Raw genomic sequence first — 15,996 nt, forward strand, 5'->3', positions numbered from 1 at the left:
TAAATTTTGTTAGGTGGAACGACAGGTAGGCTCCACTCTTTAGGATAAACCTCAACATCTGACGCCCGCAATTGTGCCACGTTTCGTCACATTCAACACTCAATCACATCAATCATTTTTGTCCCCCCCCCATTTGCTAAATTGGATGAGATGGGATTATCTTATTATTCACTCGAACCTTATCCACATTAAAATTCCATCCAAATAATAATAATATTCCACCAAACAATTATTTTTGTCGGTACGTATTAATATTATTGGACCACATTCTTTATATAATATTATTTATTTTATGGTGCCTGAAATATATTTTAATGTTTTTATTAATCGCGGTGGTAATTTTTACGTTGTGGTACTTCTAAAATACCTTCGAACTCGACAAAAGGATCATAATAAAGGTGAGCACCCTTACAACTAATTATATCTATCTATAATCTATAATATATTATTAAACTATTAATATTATTATGTGATAATACTAAAAGTAATATTAATTAATATGATAATATATTGATGAAAAATTAAATTTATTTATATCTTTTAAAAATTTTACCTAAAATAATAAAATTATAAATATGTAAAATCATTTATTTTAAATAAAAATCTAAATTTTTTAATTAATCAAATTTCTAATCTATAAATTTATTTATTAATAGTGTTTTCATTATCAATATAATCATTATTATCATTTAATTAGACTTTGGATCTGTATTAAATTATACTTATTATTTTAGATTAATTCTTACCGATATTTATGGCTATAAATATATGTATTCATTCAAAATAACATTTAAAAATTATATTTTAACAAGACAAAATACACGTGCCAAAAAGAAAAAGAAGCTACTCAAATAAGATTTGAAAAACCACCGTCCACCAGAAATAATAATTCTCTACAGTGTAAACCACCATTACAAGTCACTCTCTATTTTCATGTTGTAATTATTCTAGATTTAAATTTTATTATATTCAAATTTCATTCTAGTGATAATTATTAAAAATTATATTTATAAAATTTATTTTTAAAAATTACTTATTTTGATGAATTAAAGATGATTCTTAAGGTTTTATGATTAATTTGTAAAACATATCTCCATATAAAAGGGTGATTTTAGTAGGAGTTTGGCAAATGGTTCCATTGATGATACATTGATTTTTCCTTATGAGAAAAAAACTTAAGGATGGGATTATGATAGTTGAAAACAATAGGTTTAGATCAAGATTAACATTCAAATATTTATTAAAAACTGGTATAATATCAAATTTAGTCTTCAACATTTATATTTGTGTCAATTTAATCTTTACACAAAAATTAGACCAACATTTACATTTACATAAAAATTTAAAAATAGAAAAATGGTTCAATTGATTTTTTGTTTAGTTCAATCTTTCAACCATCGATTCAAGCAATTTGTTTTGATTTGTGTGCTAAAAACCCATTATTCCAGATTTATATCCCGACTTGCTGATATGATTTGATTCTAGAAACAAAAACAATGTAAACTGAATTAAGGTTCGATCGACCAATCAATTTTAAAAAGGTTAAAATATGCCATAGGTATTTGTATTCTTCACAATTTTAAAATTTAATTCCTCTATTTTTATTTCAAAGATTTTAGTCCATTTACTTTCCAGATTTCAAAAATCAATTCCAATTGTTACATTGTTAACTCTTTTTTGTTAAATTTTTTAGTTTGATATTTTGAAATAGAAAAAAGTACTCATTTGATAGCAATGTAACTAAAAAATGATGTTACAATGAATTTGAGTTTAATAAAATAATTTTAATAGTGGTAAAAGTGGATCTGAATTTTGAAATTTAAAAAATAAAGAAACTAAATTCCTAAAGTTAAAAGAACAATAACTAAATTTCAAATTTATGAAAAATATAAGGACTTAAAAAAGAATAGTTGTGGACCGGACGTGAATATTCGAGTATATCCGAATTATTGCCGCCGAATGATAAACGTGGGTCCTCGCTGGCAAGACCAAAATACAAGACTTATTTGATGTTGATAACCCAATCATTTATCGCCACGTAGGATTTCATTTCCAATCACATGTGCGTCCACTTCAGTTCATATCGGGCCCCACATTTCCGTTCTACTATAAAAACGAGTCACGTAAAATCATAATTCACAACGACGACTCACCGAGTTTCTAAAATTAAGCTCACCTAAAAAGACAAAAAATGGCTGGAATTACAGCAAGAATTTCATGGAGTCACCGAAACTTAACGTACGGTTACCAAGAATTCAAGTTCCCTGACCAACCGGACTCTAGTTCGTCGGACATTGAATTCGGGTTTCTCGAAGACGGCGACGATGGGTTCTTCTTCGGAAGCTGTAACGGCAGCGAGGATGGGGTCCGGGGCAATGAAATGGCAGATTTAGGGTTTAGTAATGATGATGGTGATGATGATGATGATGATGATGATGAAGGGAAAGAAAAAGATGGGATCGGCGTTGAAAACGCCGGTGATTACTGGGAAAGCCAGCACCAGCTTTTGGAAGGTACGTTGCGTAGGACGAGTTCTTTAGAATCGAGGATTAGGAATGCCGCAAAAGAGGCTTTGAATGATGTACGGAGACTCGGAATTGTTTGTGGTTGTGGGAAATCCATGACGGAAAACTGTAGGGTTTGTGTTATGAGAGAAGTGTGTTGTCGTCTCCAAAACGCCGGTTTCAACACCGCCGTTTGCCGCTCTAAATGGCGGAGCTCTGCCAACATCCCGTCAGGTAAAAAATAGATGTACATATATATTAGGTTATTTTCACTAAAAGTCCTCAAGCAATGATTGAATTTTAAATCTGATCCTAAACTTTAAAAACATTTTAATTGAATCATCAAAATATCAAATAACTTCCTTTTAGCCTTTTAACTCTTGGTTAAAATGCAAAAATTCTCCGATGTTAATAATTAAATAAGGTTTTAACACAAAATGTTTATTAGCTCAAAAAATTATAATTTTATTTCAACTCCTAACATAAAATTCATATTTTCGCCTCTGTCAACTCAAATTTAACACTGAACATATTTAAAATATGAGTATACTTTCTGCATAGATAGCTTAGATTCACATACTAAAAAATTATAATACCCTTAAAATTTAAAAGGACTTTTTAGGTTCACACTATTTAAAATTTGATCTAGTAACTGATTCGATACTAATACTTGAAGACTCAACTAGCTAGAACACTGTGAAGTGTAGGACTAGTTTAGAGTTTGGATCATAGTTTGAGGACATATAGTGCAATTAACACTACAATAATACCTAAAACAAAGATTTTTCATTCCATTAATGGCGGCCTTTATTCGTTGCAGGGGAGCACACGTTTTTGGATGTGATAGAGGAATCAAGAAAAGGGGAAGTAAGGGTAATCGTAGAATTAAATTTGAGAGCAGAGTTCGAGATAGCGAGAGCCAGCGACGATTACAATCGGTTGGTCCAAAGATTACCCCAAATTTACGTGGGAAAAGTGGAGAGATTGAATAACGTGATTAAAATCTTGTGTTTGGCTGCCAAGAAATGCATGAAGGAAAAGAAAATGCATATGGGACCATGGAGGAAACACAGTTACATGCAAGCTAAGTGGCTTAGATTTTGTGAACGGAATACGTCCACAGAAACTCCGTCGGAGCCTGTGGGATGTTCGGTCAGGTCGTCGAAGCCAAGGGCGTCGTTGTTGACGGTGGATTTGCTGGGAACAACGTTATCCAATGTGCGTTGTGCAGCTATTTAATTACCAACTTGTATATTATATGATATATTGTGTTAGAAAATAACAATAAAGATTTTTGTACTATAGCTTCTTGTTTTCCCAATAATATACTTGTAGACAAAATATACCTAAATTAATAAAATTAATAAAATTTAAATCCAAAATAACAAATATACAAACACAAACTTCAAAGTAATTACTATAATTTTAACATAAATTTATCCTAATGAATCCAAACTCAAATATGAGTTTGAATTTAAAATGAACTAAAATTTATAAGAAATGAGTTGGTATATAGAATCTTTTGTATAAAAATTTGGATGGATCGAAATCAATTTTTAAGATAAAGTGTTTTAGGAGACTATCTTAAAATAGTTATTTTCCTTCGTGTGTAAGCGATCAAGAAATACTATTAACAAAATATAATACATTTACTCGAAATGAATAATTGCATCTTGCATTACAAATTATTTTAGACCAGAATGAAATCTAGAAATACACACACAAAAAAAGAAAGAATATAACTTTAATGATGTCATTCTCTGATTCCACAATACTGGTTCTTGGGTTTTTTACCAAAATATTACAAAATATTTTAGTTTTTTTTACTTTTTTACTAAAATAATACAAAAAAAAAAAGATGGCTGATGGAGGGCATGCAAAAGGTGGCACCAAAGGTGCCTTTCCCATAGGCGGCATAGGACTAAAATGTAATGCTCTAAAGTTTCAAGGATCTGATATGAAATTTACCATTTTGAATTTTGAAAGTGAATTGGTGCCGCCTGTGGGGGTGTGGCGGCACTAAAGTTGAAATGTGGCTAATTGCCTTCTAAGCCCTCCTTATTTATTATTTTCTTTTTATTCCCCTTCAACTCATTTTTTTTATTTAATAAACAAGCCCTCAACCTATTTTTTTTAGTTAAATAAGCTCTTAATCCATGATTTTTACTCATAAAAGCCCTTTATTTTATTATTAAAGTAAATATATTTTACCTAAAGTAAAAATATTTAAAAAGTATAAACTAATTCGTATTTTATGTTTATGTGAATTGGATGAGAATAATTTATTAAATAAAAAATTTACTAAATTTGATGAGAATAGTTTATAATTATAATTTATTTTTTCTATTTGGGTTACATTTATGGGTGATCAGTTTTATTATTACTTTTAGTTTTTCAATAAAGCATGCTTGGTATTTCTATTAATTTTTAATTAAATCTAATATTAGTTAAGTGATAATTAAGATACTTAGAATTCTAATTAAGTAATAACTCTACTTTACTTTAATAAAAGTAGTATCGTCAAATTTTTAACTAATAACAATAAATTATAATTATAATTATCACAAATTTTTTGTCTTTTCCTATATTTTATGCTTAGAGTTCTATTTAAATAACAATTCTATTTTAAAATTAGCACAATATTTTAATAATAATTGCACTTTAAATTATAATTATTTTGAAATATATAATTCTCACAACTTCTATTAAATTATAATTATTTTTAAATTTATAAAGAGTATTTATATATAAAATATTTTTATTTAATTAAAAACTTGAATTCTTATTGTTTTAAATTCATCTAATTATATTCAATGATTTTATAGATTTATAGTTTTATTAATTAATAATATATTATGTTTTTTTAAGTAGAGCCTTTATAATATATGACCAAATTAATTAATTTCACATTAATATATTATTATTTTAATTAATCTTACTTTTTATTATTATATAATAATATTAATAACTTATTATTCTAATGTAGTTTAGTAATATAATTAACAATAAATGATATTTTTGTCAGTTCAAAAGTTTTTGAAGACTCGTGCTTTTATATATATTATAAATAGATATTTTTATGATTTTTATCGGAGATATGAAAGATTAAATCACAGCCTGTCATATTTCATCATCTAATTGGTCCGTTAATTGATTTTAATGGTTAATGTAACGAAATGTGAAAATTATTAATGTAAGAGCTTAATTAATTTTTCAGGTTAATGATAAGGGCTCAACTGGGTCCAAATTAAGTCAAGGGGCTTAGTAACTTTTTTTGGTTTTTCCTTAAGGGACTATTATAGCTATAAGCCTTTGATAAACATAAATTTTTTTTATTTAATAAACTATTCTCATCAAATTCACATAAACATAAAATGCGAATTAGTTTATACTTTTTTAAATAGCTTTACTTTAGGTAAAATATATTTACTTTAATAATAAAATAAAAGGCTTTTATGAGTAAAAATCATAGATTAAGAGCTTATTTAACTAAAAAATAGGTTGAGGGCTTGTTTATTAAATAAAAAAGTGAGTTGAAGGGGAATAAAAAGAAAATAATAAATAAGGAGGGCTTAGAAGGCAATTAGCCACATTTCAACTTTAGTGTCGCCACACCCACAGGCGACACCAATTCACTTTCAAAATTCAAAATGGTAAATTTGCATATCAGGTCCTTGAAACTTTAGAGCATTACATTTTAGTCCTGTGCCGCCTATGGGAAAGGCACCTTTGGTGTCGCCTTTTGCATGCCCTCCATCAGCCATCTTTTTATTTTTTGTATTATTTTGGTAAATAAAAAAAATTATAATATTTTGATATTTTTTTTATTTTTTTGTAATATTTTGGTAAAAAACCACTGGTTCTATAATATCATAAAACATAAGACCATAACAACTCAATATATGAACATTAGCATACTTACATTCATTTAAGATTTATGCTATTTACATATATACCTTAAAACAACTTATGTGCCTTAGATCAAACTAGCATTTACAATCCAAAATACCAAATCGACAATTTACTACTTAAAATTGACTTGATTCTAGGTACATGCCACATATCGAAAACATAAAAAACTGCACAAATATTGCTAAGTTGAGAACTACGATTTGGATGCTGTTTCACTTCTTGAGAACTTCGACATCTACTGATTCATATGCATGAAAAATAACAAATTGTATGTTGAATGATAAAGCTCGGTGATACTTTCATGATTCAAGTTAATAATACTATAACAAATAGCAATAACGGATTAGAATTAGAATTAGAATTAGAACTAAATCATGAACTAGTTTACAACAATACCAATTCTCAATTCATATCACATATATCCAAAATGCATACCTTATATAATGTGATCAACTAATATTAGTATAACATACCAAGTTTTCTATCATTACATCAATTCATTTATATTCCATTGCATATCACTAATTCATTTAATTTTTATATTTCTTTCTCGAATCTATTGATTCATTTCGTTTCCATTATGGTCATTAGGGATCGTATAAACCGGTTCACATGATTTTTCACATGTTATTATATATCATATTTCATAAGTATACATAATGTACCATTTACATCATTATTTCATTTCATACATCATTTAGAAAATTTAAGTTTTATAACCCCTATTAACCCGACACGAACTTAAGACAGAAAGACAAATTTATTTTACTTTGTCATCTCGGGTTGCCTAACAATGATAACGTTTAGAACTAGTACATTCTGCCATCCTCAGTTGCTCGACAACGATGGCTTTCACTATCTATCATTGTTGTTCATTCTACCACCTTGGGTTGCTCGGCAACGATGGTTATACTTATTGTACTTGTGACCCTATGACATGCCAACTAAATCTGACTTTGCTCGAAACAGTTAATAGGGTAACCCATGAGTTCAATACGCATCATAATCACATATCATAGTTATATCATGTTTGTTTATGTTATATTCAATTCAATCCAATTCTTGACATTCGATATCATCATTTATAAACCGAGTCAAGAAATAGTAATACACTTACCTCAATAGGTAGTTTTGCGACAATCATATATGTATATGTATATGTATATGTATATGTATATGTGTATGTATATGTATATGTATATGTATATGTATATGTATTTATGTATTGAACTCGAATCATAAAAGTACAAACTAAACTCTTTTGTCACTCGTCTACAACTCTCGCTTTTCCTTTCTCTCGAGACAGCCTAACATCGTTTTTAGCTATGTTCGATAATTTAGTTATAAAATAATGTCAGCTCACATCCAAATCACATTAAAATACATAGCCAACATATTTTCATTTTATTCAGTTGTCCTTATGACTGAAATGCTCATATTCTTCTCTATCTAACATCGGATCAAAATTCAATTTCGCATTCTTTCATTAGGGACCTTATACTTTTATCTACAACTTAATTTCATAATAGTTCATAATTTATTCAATTTAGTCTCTAATGTCACAAAGTTATCTAACAAGCTTAAATTAATTTTTAATTTAGTCCTTATCATAATCTAAGCTTACTAACTATCAATTTCTTCAAATCAAGCTCAAAATGATCAATTTCACTTTAATGAAAACTTCCTAAATCTCTAACAATTGAAGAAATTAATTCATGGGTTAGCTAATTCAAGCTCCTATGATTAAGAATCTATAAAAATGTCAAGAATTAACTAGTTACCTTAGTGAATTTAATGGCCGAAAGTTGAATAGATGAATAAGGTTTCGTCTTTTCTTTCTTCAACTTGGACGACATAAACAACTGAAAGAGATTATGTTTCTCCTCCTTGCAACTTAATATTATATATATAGTATAATTAATAACTTAGTTAACTTAATTAAGTATAATTAGTTCATTAATTGAAACATATCTTTACATTTCTTAATTATAAGTCATGGTTAATGGAAATCATCATTCTCCACCAACAATATGAAGAACAACGGTTTAATAACCATTTAGGCCCTTTGGATAATTACTAACTAGGTCCTCAAGTATTTTCTAAATTAAAATTTAATAGTGATTGGATTTTTAAAATTTAGCCCATGAGCTTTAATTAATGATTTTCTCAGTTAAATTAATTAATCGATCATCAATGTATTTTCATACCAACTCCGTACATCTTCCTATTTTATTATTACAAACTCGGTTTACAAAAATGAGATTTCGAAACCGTATTTTTTGACACCGAAAAAATTTGGGTCGTTACACCATATTTCAGTTCTCACTTTTGGTTCCTATATATAGAGTACCAAGAGGTACCTATTGTTAGGAAAATCTTAATAATAAATATAAATTTTGTATATTTTGTTTATTCATAAATTTTGTTAAAATTAAATAATTATAATTATAAACTTACTTGGAAGTTACACACTCACTAATCGAGAATAGATTTGATGAATAGTAAGCTTAAAGTTGTTACCAAGGATTAAACCCTTTGTCCTTAAGGGGAATTGTTAGTTACTTGATGCACATAGTTTTGATGCAATTCCCTCACCACCACCTCAAATACATCCCTCCACCACACTAAGGTCTCCAAAGAGATAATGAATATTCGATAATCTGCAACAAATGTTGGATCTGGAATGACATATCATAATCTCCACATCGTCAATAAACTCGTACAGAAATGCACATATGACCCTATTAGCATGCTTATTGTATCCTAGCCTTTATACTGAGTCTTCATAGGCATCAATCATTCATAAATATATATCATATCACATAGCATGTTTCAATCCATTTTAATATCACATATAATGTATCATACTATTTTCTACTTTATTCAAATAAGTTTAATTTCCTAATATTCAACATCATTCCCGATGAATCAATTCATACAAATATTAACTACTTACCTTGAAACTCTGTAACACCCCAAACTCGGCTTGGACATTAGGGCCGAATTTGGTGATAATACGAAGAAGGGTTTTGATAATAATGTCATTTCGTCAAAACTTTGTAAAGTGTTTCGATAAATCAACCAAGTTTTATGACTATTACCAAAAACGTTATTTAGTTAAACCATTTGCCAAAACATTGTTTAAAGCGGAAGTTTTAGTAATCGTTTATATTTTAGAAATCTAGTTCGTATTTTTGGAAAACATTAGTTTTCGTAAAACCACGATTTTAGTCAAATGTTGTAATAAAGGTTAAAAACACCACCAAAACCAGAATAAAAATCCAACAGTCCAAAGAGTCTAAAATTTACAAAACTCTCAGAGAAACAAACCTTACTTAAATAATTAAAACCACTATTAAAAACAATTTGCATCTCGTGGTCACCGTGAGACTCCATTGCGCCAATCTGCCTAAGTCTGTGGATTACCTGAACAGAACAGGCAAACATATGTGAGTTTTTGTAAACTCAGTGTGTAACCCAACAGAAATAGGCATACAATACTTACAGAAATCACATATACAATCAGATTCAAATTCATACTGCACTACAAATTATTCGTCAAAATATAATACATTTACTCGAAAGGAATAATTCGTACTGCACTACAAATTATTTTAGACCAGAATGAAATCTAGAAACACAAAAAAAAAGAAGAAGAAAGAATATAACGTTAATGATCTCATTCTCTGATTCCACAATACTGGTTCAATAATATCATAAAACATAAAACCATAACAACTCAATATATGAACATTAGCATACTTACATTCATTTAAGCTTTATGCTATTTACATATATATCTTAAAACAACTTATGTGCCTTAGATCAAACTAGCATTTACAATCCAAAATACCAAATCGACAATTTACTACTTAAAATTGACTCGATTCTAGGTACATGCCACATATCGAAAACATAAAGAACTGCACAAATATTGCTAAGGTGAGAACTACGATTTGGATGTTGTTTCACTTCTCGAGAACTTAGACATCTACTGATTCATGTGCACGAAAAATAACAAACTGTATGCTGAATGATAAAGCTCAGTGATACTTTCATGATTCAAGTTAATAATACTATAGCAAATAGCAATAACGAATTAGAATTAGAATTAGAATTAGAACTAAATCATGAACTAGTTTACAACAATACCAATTCTCAATTCATATTACATATATCCAAAATGCATACCTTATATAATGTGATCAACTAATATTAGTATAACATACCAAGTTTTCTATCATTACATCAATTCAGTTATATTCCATTGCATATCACTAATTCATTTAATTTTTATAATTCTTTCTCGAATCTATTGATTCATTTCATTTCCATGATGGTCCTTAGGGATCGTATAAACCGGTTCACATGATTTTTCACATGTTATTATATATCATATTTCATAAGTATACATAATGTACCATTTCCATCATTATTTCATTTCATACATCATTTAGAAAATTTAAGTTTTATAACCCCTATTAACCCGACACGAACTTAAGACAGATAGACAAATTTATTTTACTTTGTCATCTCGGGTTGCCTAACAATGATAACGTTTAGAACTAGTACATTCTACCATCGGCAGTTGCTCAGCAATGATGGCTTTCACTATCTATCATTGTTGTTTATTCTACCACCTTGGTTGCCCGGCAACGATGGTTATAATTATTTTACTTGTGACCCTATGGCATGCCAACTAAATCTGACTTTGCTTGAAATAGTTAATAGGGTAACCTATGAATTCAATACGCATCATAATCACATATCATAGTTATATCATGCTTGTTTATGTTATATTCAATTCAATCCAATTCTTGACATTCGATATCATCATGTATAAACCGAGTCAAGAAATAGTAATACACTTACTTCAATTCAATACAATCATATATGTATATGTATTTATGTATTGAAATCGAATCATAAAAGTACAAACTAAACTCTCTTGTCACTCGTCTACAACTCTCGCTTTTCCTTTCTCTTGAGACATCCTAACATCGTCTTTAGCTATGTTCGATAATGTAGTTATAAAATAATGTCAGCTCACATCCAAATCACATTAAAATACATACCCAACATATTTTTATTTTATTCAGTTGTCTATAACTGAAATGCTCAAATTCTTTTATATCTAACATCGGATCAAAATTTAATTTTGCATTCTTTCATTAGGGACCTTATACTTTTTATCTACAACTTAATTTCATAATAGTTCATAATCAATTCAATTTAGTCCCTAATGTCTAGAGGTGATCATGGGTTGGGCTACCCGACCCGGCCCGACGGCCCGTCCGAAAAATGGGAGGGTTTGGGTAAAAAAATAGTCCCGAAATATGGCTTTGGGCAAAAAATAAGGCCCGTTTAGAAAACGAGCTGGGCCTATTGTAAAACTTTTTTGGCCTGGGCCAACCCAAATTATATATTAAATATATATTTTTTATTTTTAATCAAATATAGTTTTTAATTAAATATATATATTAAATATATACTTTTTTGGAGTTGTAAAATTTAATATTGGCCGAGCCGTGCCGGGCTCGGGCTTAGCAATTTTCTTTTGGGCCGGGCTTGGACAAATTTTTAGGCCCGGGCCAAGAAAATGGGCCTAAAATTTTGTCTGGGACCGACACGAACCTAGCCCAACCCAGCCCATGATCACATCTACTAATGCCACAAAGTTATCTAACAAGCTTAAATCAATTTCTAATTTAGTTCTTATCATAATCTAAGCTTACTAACTATCAATTTCTTCAAATCAAGCTCAAAATGATCAATTTCACTTTAATGAAAACTTCCTAAATCTCTAACAATTGAAGAAATTAATTCACAGGTTAGCTAATTCAAGCTTCCATGATTAAGAATCTATAAAAATGTCAAGAATTAACTTGTTACCTTAATGAATTGAATGGCCGAAAGTTGAATAGAAGAATAAGGTTTCATTGCTTTATTCAACTTGGACGACATAAACAAGTGAAAGAGATTATGTTTCTCCTCCTTTCCACTTAATCTTATATATATAGTATAATTAATAACTTAGTTAACTTAATTAAGTATAATTAGTTCATTAATTGAAACATATCTTTACATTTCTTAATTATAAGTCATGGTTAATTGAAATCATCATTCTCCACCAACAATATGAAGAACAACGGTTTAATAACCATTTAGGCCCTTTGGATAATTACTAACTAGGTCTTCAAGTATTTTCTAAATTAAAATTTAATAGTGATTGGATTTTTAAAATTTAGCCCATGAGCTTTAATTAATGATTTTCTCAGTTAAATTAATTAATCAATCATCAATATATTTTCATACCAACTCCGTACATCTTCTTATTTTATTATTACAAACTCGGTTTACAAAAATGAGGTTTCAAAACCGTATTTTTTGACACCGAAAAAATTCGGGTCGTTACACAATATTCCAGTTCTCACTTTTGGTTCCTATATATAGAGTACCAAGAGGTACCTATTGTTAGGAAAATTTTAATAATAAATATAAATTTTGTATATTTTGTTTATTCATAAATTTTGTTAAAATTAAATAATTATAATTATAAACTTACTTGGAAGTTATACACTTACTAATCGATAATAGATTTGATGAATAGTAAGCTTAAAGTTGTTACCAAGGATTAAACCCTTTATTCAAATAAGTTTAATTTCATGATATAGCATGTTCCATTCCATTTTAATATCACATATAATGTATCATACTATTTTCTACTTTATTCAAATAAGTTTAATTTCCTGATATTCAACATCATTCCCAATGAATCATTTCATATAAATATTAACTACTTACCTTGAAACTCTGTAACACCTTAAACCAAGGCCTGGACGTTATGGCTGAATCTCGTGATAATACGAAGAAGGGTTTTGAGAATAAAGTCATTTCGTCAAAACTTTGTACAGTGTTTCGATAAATCAACCAAGTTTTATGACTATAACCAAAAACATTATTTTGTTAAACCATTTGCCAAAACATTGTTCACAGCAAAAGTTTTAGTAATCGTTTATATTTTAGAAATCTAGTTTAGTAACCGTGATTTTAGTCAAACGTCGTAATAAAGGTTAAAAACACCACCAAAACCAGAATAAAAATCCAACAGTCTAGAGAGTCCAAAATTTACAAAACTCTCAGAGGAAAAAATTACTTAAATAATTAAAACCACTATTAAAAACAGTTCGCATCTCGTGGCCACTGTGAGACTCCATCGCGCCGATTCGCCTAAGTCTTTGGATTACCTGAACAGAACAGACAAACAAATGTGAGTTTTTGTAAACTCAGTGTGTAACCCAACAGAAATAGACATACAATACTTACAGAAATCACATATACAAATGATTGATTGATTCAGACCTAAGTCCTTTACTGATCTGAGATAATGAGAATCGAGATCTGTAATCCTACCCCATCCTCTACACACCATCTTCGACCATCCCATCACACCATGTGGGGTCAAAAACACTCATCCATCCCTACACACCATATTGTGTCATTACGAAACATATCAGATAATATGCAGACAAGCTGGCAGAATATAGGCGAAGGTCGGCTTACAAAACACTTCCTCCACATATACAAATTCCCTCCCCAAACATAATTACAGATTACAGATACAAAAATATCATGCTTAACATGCTGGTATACAGATATCAGATATATATAGCAAAATAACCGGACATGCATTACAGTGTCCTACTAAGAGCAAACAATGAGGATATCAGATCACATAATCTAGGGTTTGGTTATCCCTTACCAACCGTACGGTAGGCCCACAGTCGATCAGAGCAACCTATGCGACCCTAGGCAAAATTTCAGAAATATGGGCTCACATGCCCGTATGGCTCACACGGCCTAGCCCAAAACCACCACGTCTGTGTGGCATGCCCGTGTGGGCCCATACGCCCAACTTGGCCTAGCCCGTGTGGCTCATATGGCCATACTCACACCACCACACGGTCGTGTCTTGTGCATCGTCAACCATACGACCGTGTCTCACATACGGCCAACCACACGGTTGACCACACGCCCGTGTGGCGTCAACAGTCTGCACTTTTAGCTTTCGTCGAAACTCGTTTCTCACGCGTAAGGGGTACATACCTGTTATAATTTCAATGTAACAACAATCTCGAGCCTTTCGAAACCTAAAAACAGAGTACCCAACATCAGTTTACCAGATTGATTAACAAATTTGACACATGAGTCAGCACAGAACCGACTTACCATCGATGACAAACTGCCTCTGATGCGCAGTAAACCGTTGAAGTGCAATTCCCTACTCCACAATAGAGGTGCTCATGGGTCGGGCCGGGCCGGTTTCGGGCCGGACCCATAAAAAAATTTTGGCCTGGCCCGAAGTATGGGCATGAAATTTTGCCCAGGCCCGACTCGGGAAAAAAATCATAAGCAAGACTGGCCATACCATTTTTTAATAAATACTAAAATTTATTTTAAAATTAAAAAAGTATTTTAAAAATATTTTAAAATTAAAAAAATTTTAAAAAGTATTTTAAAAATATTTTAAAATTAAAAAATAATAAAAAAAAGTATTTTAAAAATATTTTAAAATTAAAAAAATTTAAAAAATAAATATATTTATTATATTGGTAGGTAGAACTGGGCCAAAAAGTGGTGCCCGAGGCCCAGCCCGTTTTCTAAACGGGTCTCTTTTTTTACCCAAGCCCATATTTCGGGCCTATATTTTTACCCAAACCCTCCCATATTTCGGGCGGGCCGGGCCGGGCCGATCGGCCCATGAGCACCTCTACTGCACAATCTGCTTCTAAACACAAATTACCACTAATCAATCACTACAGATTGTCATCGCCAAAATCCCAAACCAAAAGTCATAAAAACACAAAGCTCACTTACCAACCGATTACAGAACCCGATAAACCAAAGGCACGATTAAACAATAAAACCAACAACAGAATCGAAGAAGAAGAACGAATTAACTATTTTACCGAAAAATGGAAAAAAAAGCTAGAAACCACAAAAAAATTGAAGAAAACGTCAGAGGGAAAATTTAGGGAGAAGAGAGAAAAATTTGAAAAATAAAATAAAATCACAACCTCTCACTAACAACTCAACCTCAACTAACTCAAACTTTCAAGATCACTCAAACTCTCTTAGCCAACCGAAATAAAAATTAACACCCCCGCTCCCGTGAGGATTCAAACATAAGACCTCTAGCATAACAACCCCCTACCACTCAAACCAGTAGGCTCATTTTGATATGAGTTTACAAACATTATTATATAAGCTCACTCAACAATGGTAAGGCTAGGATTAGAAAAATAATAAAATTTGGCAAAAGTAGGACTTGAACCCAAGACCTCACACACACACCTAGAACACTTAACCATTGAAGTAGTTACATATTTATGTCAGATATTTACAGAAGCAGAAATAAACTATTCAGGGTGTTACAACTCTAACCCCCTAAAAGAAATTTCGACTTCGAAATTTACCTGATCAAAACAGATGAGGATACTGTTGATCTATCGAGTCCTTAGGTTTCCACGTGGCTTCCTCAGTGCCATGATTTCGCCACAAAACCTTTACTAATGGAATG

The 15,996-nt window shown here is 30.4% G+C and overlaps 1 protein-coding gene across 1 annotated transcript; it reads left to right on the forward strand.

Annotated features, from left to right (window-relative positions):
- The first annotated feature begins 2,152 nt into the window (after window positions 1–2,152).
- On the forward strand, window positions 2,153–3,808 carry LOC105798976 (uncharacterized). Its single transcript, XM_012629262.2, has 2 exons — window positions 2,153–2,738; window positions 3,325–3,808. Exons 1-2 carry the CDS (start codon window positions 2,192–2,194, stop codon window positions 3,741–3,743), a joined length of 966 nt encoding a protein of 321 aa, XP_012484716.1. The 5' UTR covers window positions 2,153–2,191; the 3' UTR covers window positions 3,744–3,808.
- The last annotated feature ends 12,188 nt before the right edge of the window (window positions 3,809–15,996 follow it).

The sequence above is a fragment of the Gossypium raimondii genome, chromosome 9 (genome assembly GCF_025698545.1).
Source record: "Gossypium raimondii isolate GPD5lz chromosome 9, ASM2569854v1, whole genome shotgun sequence".
Lineage (NCBI taxonomy): Eukaryota > Viridiplantae > Streptophyta > Magnoliopsida > Malvales > Malvaceae > Gossypium > Gossypium raimondii.

Excerpts from the sequence above, each read along its gene's own strand:
- LOC105798976 (XM_012629262.2), top strand. The coding sequence starts at position 2,192 with ATGGCTGGAATTACAGCAAGAATTTCATGGAGTCACCGAAACTTAACG. Across the intron at positions 2,739-3,324 it reads CTCTGCCAACATCCCGTCAG|GGGAGCACACGTTTTTGGAT; the intron begins GTAAAAAATAGA and ends TATTCGTTGCAG.